This window comes from Diplotaxodon limnothrissa, linkage group LG16 (genome assembly GCF_057381915.1).
Source record: "Diplotaxodon limnothrissa isolate DT_005_m linkage group LG16, D_limnothrissa_male_GT1.1, whole genome shotgun sequence".
Classification (NCBI taxonomy): Eukaryota; Metazoa; Chordata; class Actinopteri; order Cichliformes; family Cichlidae; genus Diplotaxodon; species Diplotaxodon limnothrissa.
In genome coordinates, this window is record NC_140611.1 from 20982056 (window position 1) to 20991356 (window position 9301).

Here is a 9301-nt window from a genome sequence, read left to right on the forward strand (position 1 = left end):
CGGGGGGCATACGTGCATAGCGTTAAGATACAGCCTCGCTGTCGTTCTTTCACAATACCACAGATATGGTTCCACACAGGAAGTGAAAAACTTTGATCTGTGGCCATGTGAGAAACATGCTCATATTTGTTTGGTTGGCCTTTGAAAGTTGCAGGAGATGCTCTGAGAGTACATGCTGTAGTCGCTTACAACCCTTTATTGCAATGTTCTACTTATACCAACACCACAGCGAGAGGCTACAGATCGCATGGCATGTATTTGCTTCGTCTGTCATTTTTAAAAATGCATAAAAGTCCACTTGAAACTAGGAAGAGGAACACTGTAACGAAACCCCTTTCAGCAGTCACAACTTTGTGCTCTTACTTGGCATTGTAGGCAGTAAAAAGTCAAACATAAAAGAGTGCAAGATATGAAAAAGATTTTGAAAATAATGTTCCAAGCTACAGTTGAGCAAACCCTATCTGTTTAACAATAATAATTTATAATAAAGTAGTAAATAGTAAATAGTAGTTCACCCAGGTTTCGGGAAGAAGGCAGTCTCCAAAAACTGAAAACATCTGCAAAGTGCAGTGAGAGCAAGTACTTTTACCCACAATCCATGTGACTCATATATTTGGACCTCTGAGGCATAAATTACTGGAATCTCTGACCCTAGACAGTGCTATTTTTATCTGTCAGAGACACACACTAACATATCCAGGCACCACTTGCTCACATTTATATCACGCTGTCATTTTGGATCAGTTGTTTGATATTCTGACACATCTTCCTGTAGCAGAGCTTTCAGACACTTAAGCAATGTTCTGGCTGTTTGTTGTCTGTTTGTTTTATGATTGTGTTTTACTTTGTCTTTGTGATGAATGCACGGTTGTGGATTGTTCAACCTCAGTGAGTCGTAGTTCACAGCCTGTCTCATGTTTTCAGGCATTACACACACACACATGAGTTTTAGAAATGTTGCGGTTCGTTTACCTTCACTAAAACAAAACATTCCACACTTGGAAATTTCCTTCAGAGAAATGTTAATATTCGCTATTATTAGCTCTTACTTTACTTTCTCTACAAACTGAGGTGTGCAAGAGCCTCAACCCCCATTATGAGCACCTTCTACAGAGGCACCGTTGAGAGTACACTCACAAGCTGCATCACTGTGTGTTATGGCTCCTGAACACAGTCCTGCCAGGAAAAGTCAGTAATGAGAGCAGCGAAGAGGATCATGGGTACATCTCTTCCCTCCCTCCAGGACATCTACTGCACCCGCCCTCTGGATTACAGGTGACTCCACTCATCCAACAGTTTTTGCAATTTCCTGCCAAAGCCAAGGGGAGATCTTAAAACTTTTTTAAAAGCAATAGAAAATTGTTCTGTTGTAGATGGGTTAAAAACACAACAACGACGTGTTGAAATAAGAGGTGTAAAATGGCGGAGAGAGAAAAGTATGTCAAACACAACAGGGCAGTGATCAGAAAAAACAGCATCACATATTTCCATGTTTAGGACCGGTAACCCTAGAGACAGCACAAGATCCAATGTATGACCCTGTTTCTGGGTTGGCCCAGACACAAGTTGAGCAAGACTGAAGGAGTCTATCAAGCTTAAAAAGTCTCTGGCCAGCGAATTGGAGGGACAACACACATGAATATTAAAATCTCCAACGAAGTTTGAAAAGCCTTGGGTAAAATCCTTGTGGTATTTTGGAGGTCTATATACAGCTGCAACGAGTGTCGGGCGGGGATGCCCCAATTCAAACGCCAGAAGTTCAAAACTAGAATATGAGTCAGTTAAGAGTTGTTTGCAAGAGAGCTTCTTCCTAAAAACAGCTGCCACTCCACCACCACGCCCAGTCATCCTCGGCACATTAAGATACTCACAGTCATGCGGTAAAAGTTCAGTAAAACAACTGGACTCACCGACTCTCTGCCAAGTTTCCGTTAAAAGCATTAGATCCAGCTCCCGATTGGTAAAAGTCCTTAAGAATAAAAGTTTTATTTGCTAGCGATCGTGCATTAACAAGACTTAATCTCAGTGGTACAGGTGGCTCAGCAGCCGATGTGGGTGCCCGACCTATCGGCCGTAGATTCTGAGGGTTTACTCCACCTGAGCGAAGACGGGGGGGACGCTGGCGCGGGGTTATTGTCGTAAGCCCGACAACAGGTGTCAGGCAGGTGTAAGCCGTGTCCAAAGAGTGCCAGTAGTTGACGCGGTCAAATCCAGTCGGGATAGGGTGAGGTATTTTTCGAAATCGTGTCCAGGTTGCCTTCATTCTCACCAATAAGCCACTGCGTTTCCCACGGCGTCTACGGCGCCCTCTCAGTTGAGGTAGCGCCGGAACGCAACGGAGACAAGCTGGAACTCCTGACAGGAGTGGTGGGGAGAAGGTTCCCTGATATCCACGATTGCAATAAAGAGTTTTTAACTGAGAGGATCTTATAGCCAGCAGCATTTGACGATCATATACAAGCAGAGAGTTAGCATGTTTTAAAACAAAGTAAAAATAAAACACTAGTACAAACAGAATCAGACGGCAAGCCGTACACACTGGCGCCATCTTGAAGCCCAAGCTTCACATGCACACCTTCAGACACCAAGCTACTTTTTGCACAATACTCACTCGTTTTGCACAATAGAATAGCATTTTGCACACTTCCATTGCACTGTCTTGTGTCTGTATCGTCCTGTTCCATCCGGTCTTCCACTGTTTTGCCCTTTTGCATTTTACGTAGTCCTGTGTTCATCTGTTATATGTCATATGTAGCACCAGGAAGGAACGTTGTCTCGTTTCACTCTGTACTGTACCACTGCACATGGTTGAAAGGCCAAATAAAAGTCACTTGTCTGTAATAATCAGGCCCTATCTTATATTAATGACCTTATATTACCATATCCCTTCATTAGAGCACTTCGCTTGCAGTTTTAAAACTCTGTTGTTCCTGATGTATTTAAAATGCTGTTTTAATTTAATGCTATATAAATAAAACTGAATTGTAAATTGTTATGTGGCCTAATTTCTTTTTTTAGCTAAAAGCTGCTCTGCCTGCTCATATAAACCTAACTAACCATTTGTGGTGATCCACCATGCATATTACTGTAAAATGGCATGGCAACAAACTTGTGTTGCTATGGCATTTTTACTTCACTTGACTGAAGAAAAACACTGTGGAACTACATGGTTGTTATTAAAGTAGTAAAATAATAATATGCTATGACTGTCTCACTTGGCTTTCCTCAGCCTTACCAAGCCCTCATTTTTATCTTAATACAACTTTGAACTTTGCAAAATAGGTGTACAGGATATGGTGATACCACAAGATCTATATCTTAACTCAAGAGGAAGCCCAAGATGCCGCAAGATGTAGAGGGAACAAGTTTCTCTGAAATGGAATTTTCTGTTAATCCTCATCTAAAGTTTGTTTGATGTTAGAGATTTTGTTTATGACAAATAATAGTATAAAAATGTAGACAGAAAGCCATGATCTTCAGATTACCACATGCAAAATTATGCCATAGAACAGGCATGTGGACTAAAATTAATTTTAACAATACTGCCCCTTAGTGGTGCCTCACAGCCTTTCATCACTTGACTGGTTAAATCAAGTTTAACTTAGAGACAATTAAAAACTGTGAACAATGAATGAGTGTATTCTGCTCGTCCAGAAAGAAGAAGATTAAGTAAAAATGGGAAACAGTTACTCTAAGATCTGATAGTGATTGCTTCTCTTTTCTATCTGTCGCAGACTCTAGGGTCATGTTGTTCCTAGTTCCTCAAATACCTGGGAGGATGGCAAGTAGTCATGGGTGAAATTAATTCTATGTACTTGAGTATAGGTCTCGGTCGTTGTGTCCTTGGGCAAGACACTTCACCCATTGCCTACTGGTGGTGGTCAGAGGGCCCGGTGGCACCAGTGTTCTGCAGCCTCGCCTCTGTCAGTGCGCCCCAGGGTGGCTGTGGCTACACTGTAGCTTACCATCACCAGTGTGTGAATGTGTGTGTGAATGGGTGGATGACTGGATGTGTAAAGCGCTTTGGGGTCCTTAGGGACTAGTAAAGCGCTATACAGGCCATTTGCCATTTTTACCATAGTGCAACGTTAACATACTCCTATATACTTACATTTCAATCGTATACAATCTCCACTACATCTGATCATTTTTAAATATTTTAGTTAATCATAACATCTGCAAAAATAAAGTGTTAAGATACAGCCTAATGGTTTAATAAGTGTCATTCTGAAATAGAAAGTTCTGCATTATAATAATTTTGTTTTAACACCTCCACGGGAGGCCAAAGCCCAATGCAGGCCCCCAAGAAAGGGCAATTGCCACCAGTGCTGTTGACCAGCATGGATAGCTGTGCCGCTGTTGATCAAAGACCGAGGAAGAGGAGGAGAGGGAGAAGGTGTGTTTGGACACAGCAAGAGAGAAATCAGAGGGGTAGGGTCTTTGAATATAGGGACTGTGGAGCTGTTAGGCAGGAGTAAAATAGGGAGAGAGACAAATGATCTGTTCGGGTGACCCCTCAACGGAGCAGCCGAAAGGAGAAGAAAAAGATAAATACATTGTTGTTTTTTATTATTTAATATATGCACGTCCACAGTTTGATATTTCTGCTTCTGCATTGGCAAATGTCTTTGATCTATTATTAAAAAAAAGGCAAATCAAAATGATAATATAAAACTGGAAAATCTGAACTGAATAACAGACTTTTGAACTGTGCAATAAATAGAGTTTTCATGTTAGATTTTCATTTAGTCAGTATAAAGGAAAAAGCACAAGTCTGTGTTACACCAAATATTACAAGCTGAAACTTAAGCCCACGTCGCCCACTACTCTACCCACTACACCCTACACAGTTACTAAATCTATAGTGTGTAGGGGGTGGACTGGAATTCTTCTGTGTTTCTATCTTCCTCTTATTTCTGTTTTGATGTTGTATCTTGTTTCACTCAGTGTGCGTCATTGGGTGCATGCTCCCCAGAGAAACACTGACACGACACGTCTTGACCACGTGTGACTTTTTATTGCGTCGGTTCACTTTTCAAAAGAAGATACAGCCACACATCTATCAGCAGAGAAGACTACAAGTTAGTAAAAAGGATTTTTTTTCTCCTTTCCAAAGATTAATCATGTATTCTTACAAACATACAGGCAATGCAACAGTCTTAAAATACACAGAACTATACAATACCAGCATATTGATGTACAAAACAGCCAGCAGCATATTTGAGCAAAACATTGTTATATGTGTGTTTAATAATTTGGCTGTTCATTAAAGGCTCAGTTTCTGCCACATGGGATTATGGGAGGTGAAGTGCCCCCAAATCCAACACTGTGAGATGTACATGTGTGGCATAGAGGCACAGATTGAGCATCAGCTCATTTTGCATGAATGGGTTAATGTCCACAAACGTGAAGCTTTATGCACTTCTATCTGAACATGTTTAAAATAAAAGTCATTATATTATCGTCGTAGGTATATTACAGAGACGTGATGTTACGTGGAGGTGTTTGTGTGTACAGAGGGGTCACAAAGAAATGAAACCAATCATAAAAAACAAAAAAGGAAGTAAAACATCAAGTTTACGTAGCAATGAAACCACTTACAATAATTAACACTTACAGAAAAGGCACTGGAAGTCTCACAGTTGCATTGGTTTGAGTAAAAAAGAAGATTTTAATAAATCCAAGGCTTAAACACACTTTGTAATAGTGAGGAAATGGGTCTCCTTTACTCAGATAGATGTATGATCCTGCTGCTGGGCATTTTCTGTCTACAGTGGGCTTGTGGGATTAAATTATTAGTGTTGTCACAATGAGAATGTGTGTTTGCAGTGGACAGTGAAATAACTAAAAACAGCTGCACACTATGTACAATATTAGGCATGTGATAGGGCATTATGTACAGCTGGACTCCCCCCTCCCCTACAGTTGTTTCTCTCTGTATTTATAAGCATATCACAACTATTGTGTTTTCTTAAGGGGTATGTTCTCTGCTGTGCTTGGATAAAATCACGCAGAAAGATTTTTTTTCTCCACAGCCAGGTTAAGGATGCTTGTTTTCATTGATGAGCACGGTTTCTTTTATTGTCCCGCCTCCAACAATACTTTGTGCTGATGGTGCATGATCTTTATCAGCCGGACGCTTGTTTGTATAGCACGAAAAGAGAGGATTTGGTTTGAGGTCGCCGCTATAGTTCACTCTCTGATAGGGCAAAATAAGCTCTGCTCTCTTCCACGGGCTGTTGATATCACAGTACGCAGCGCTCTTAAAGGCAACACAACATAAGCAAATCTCAAAAAGAAGAAATGCGGACTGAAAAAGACATTCGACATGTGGTCTCTTTTTTTCTGTTTTTTTTTTTTTTCCTTTTTTCTTTATTCCGGACTTACTCAGCTCTGGCTGCGCTACCTGGTATATAAACATGAAAAAGAGAGAAACGCTCCAATACTGATGCACATCTCTGTTTACTCAAAAGAATCCTGTGTACATGGATGCAATGGATGAGGTGTTGTGAGGGTTAAAGGCCTTGCATAGAGCTGAAACCTCTGAATGTGCAAAAGAGGAATGCTCTTCTAAAACCTGAAAATGGACTTGTTCTGCTTCTTCACAAAGACCTTTGCAGGCTACACGTTAATGTGCCGACATTTAGTCAGGTGTATTTTCCACGCGAGAGCCTTCTCGCTGGCAAGGCTTGCAGCAACATGCTGCATTTGCAGTATGTGGTGCCTGAATGGGAATGAAAGTCGGTGCCTAACTACGGCGATAGAACTGAAATGCAGACACACAAGTATATTATAACCCCCCTTTTCCCCTATCTACTCAAACCCTGTGTAAAAAGGTCTATCCCTCTAGTATGTACTATTATAAGTCTTTCAATAGAAAAGATGTTTCTAAAAATTGAACAAGGATCGTCAAGTAAAAACATCCTCCCTCACATGTGTCCTTTCAATATATTTTTAAATATAAGAACACGCTTAATAAAAAAAAAACTCCTGTTTTTCTAATCTACTCTTTTTTTAATATTTCATAGTTATCACAAACATTTTTTTGTTTTTGTTGGGGTTTTTTGTAACTTGGTAATCCTAAAAGGTTTTAGTCCCTGTTGATTTTGTTTTTCATACATTTGGTTTCTGACCTGCCTGTTCAAGAGTGTGCATTGTCTTGAGATAGGTGTGTGTGCTCTCTTTCACATTGAACGTTTTAGTGTGTGCAGGTGTCTCACAGGTTCATACGGTGAGATCGTCTGACCTGGCCCTGCTGCTGGCTTTGCTCAGTCGGCTCAGCGGCCTGTTGTCTTCTATCGTTTCCGCAGCTTCCGTTCCTGCCTCTGCTGGAGTTGCCCCCTCCCCATTCACCGCCTCCTCTACCTCGATGTCCTCTTCTGCAGCCAGATCCACCCTCTCTGCTTCCGCCTCTGGTGCCTGTACCTCCTCAGCCTCTTCCTCGTGTAATGTCACCCCTCCTGTCTCAGTGGTCTGGGCGTAGGAGGGCAGAGTCTCGTCATACACCTTAGAGATGTCCTCCATGGGCAGCACTTCCTCCGCTTTCTCCTCCAACCCCTGGAAGGGTGGGGCCCCTCTGCCAGCCTCCATGCCCACCTCAGCCAGTGGGTAGAGGTGAGTCATGGGGGGAGCTTTCTCCTCCTCCAGCAGCCTGTAACCTTTTGCTCTCTGCAGAGAGGGAACAGCCAGGGGGGGCAGGCTCTTCCCTTGTGGCGGCAGGGGGGCCAACCCCTCGCCTTGGGAAGGCCCCGGAGCAGGGGCTGGCTTTCGAAAGACAAAGCGAATCTTCTTCAGGCCCAAGTGACTGATCTCCACAAAGTTTAGGAACAGTGAGACACAGGCCACAGCCAACATGAAGATGATAAAGACAGTCTTCTCCGTGGGGCGAGACACAAAGCAGTCCACCGTGTTGGGGCAGGGCCAGCGGCTGCATTTATACAACGGCAAGATGCGGAAGCCATACAGAAAGTACTGGCCCACCACAAAGCCCACTTCAAACAGTGTCTTGAAGATGATGTGGCAGATGTAGGTCCTCAACAGGGTGCCCTCCAGCCTGAACTTCTTGCTTCCTTTCGTACTGGTCTCCTTAGTGGTGCGGACGCTTCCCTGGTCAGGTGCCAGAGGAAGACGCTCCTCACTCAGCTCCTGTTGCCGGCTAAGTTCTGCCTCCTCCCGCTCTTTGCGTTTCTCCTCCATGTGGACATGGTGGACAGCGTGACCCACGTACACCAGAGACGGCGTGGACACAAAGATGATTTGCAGCACCCACAGGCGGATGTGGGAGATGGGGAAGGCCTCGTCGTAGCACACATTCTCACATCCAGGCTGCTGTGTGTTGCACACATAATCAGACTGCTCGTCGCCCCACACAAACTCTGCTGCTGTGCCCAGGATGAGGATGCGAAAGATGAAGAGCACCGTGAGCCACACCCGGCCGATCACCGTAGAGTGCTCGTTGACTTCCTCTAAAATATTACCCAGAAAACTCCAGTCACCCATGATCGGTCCGTAGCACTGCAGAATGAAGGGTGGGGTAGGGAGGGACACGAAGGGTGCAGATGGACAGGGAGGGTGGGGTAGGCAGGGACCAACAGGGGGAGGGGAAAAGAGGGTGCCAAAAGTAAGCTATGCATGAGAGGAAAAAACTTGCAAACATTTAAAAATCAAACAAACGCCAGAATTTGATCGTAAATTTGATTTGTACGCACACATTCACAAATATACAGAAAGATGAAAGTAAACAACAAACAGCAATTTGCTGGTAATTTCAAATATGAAAATAACCTTTAAGCTAGGCATTGATTTAACTGTACTAATGGCTGCATATTCTCATCGTGAACTGGACTAACGAAAGTTAACAAATGTGAATACTACAAGCTTTTACTTTTGCTAAGCTATCAGACTATAACACACTGTATATCTAAATAAACCAATAAAAAAGAGATCACTAAATAAAAATAAAGTCCCTTTTTCCTGAAATGTATAATAAATCGAATCAAATGGGCAACTTGCCACAGCTGCGGCTCCGGCGAAGTTGAGTCCTGTCCCGTTCTCTTGGCACCCAGCAGGGAAAAGTGAACTTTTTTCTGCCCTCTTTCCCACCTAAAGCCCTGTCCTTGTCGCCCCACTGAGCAGATGTGAATGAATCGGCTCTGATGGTTGGTTTTTAGTTTGCTGCAATATTTAAGCTTGGAGCCAGACGGCCTTTATTTGCCGGGCGACGTGTGGTGACGCAGGAGACAATAGGATCAACAAAACCAGAGCGGGGATGTATGGGAGGCCTCAGGCTCCCACACCAACA

The 9301-nt window shown here is 43.1% G+C and overlaps 1 protein-coding gene across 4 annotated transcripts; it reads right to left on the reverse strand.

Annotated features, from left to right (window-relative positions):
* Positions 1-7224: 7224 nt before the first annotated feature.
* On the reverse strand, positions 7225-8499 carry LOC146616111 (gap junction alpha-8 protein-like). Of its 4 annotated transcripts, none has more exons than XM_085374524.1 (2): positions 7573-8499; positions 7225-7494 (listed from the first exon to the last, which is right to left on the reverse strand). In XM_085374524.1, exons 1-2 carry the CDS (start codon positions 8497-8499, stop codon positions 7225-7227), a joined length of 1197 nt encoding a protein of 398 aa, XP_085230650.1. The 4 variants fall into 4 exon arrangements, with proteins under 4 accessions (XP_085230650.1, XP_085230652.1, XP_085230651.1 ...); XM_085374526.1 differs by having other exon boundaries at positions 7225-7359; positions 7456-8499; XM_085374525.1 differs by having other exon boundaries at positions 7225-7341; positions 7426-8499.
* Between the last annotated feature and the right edge of the window lie 802 nt (positions 8500-9301).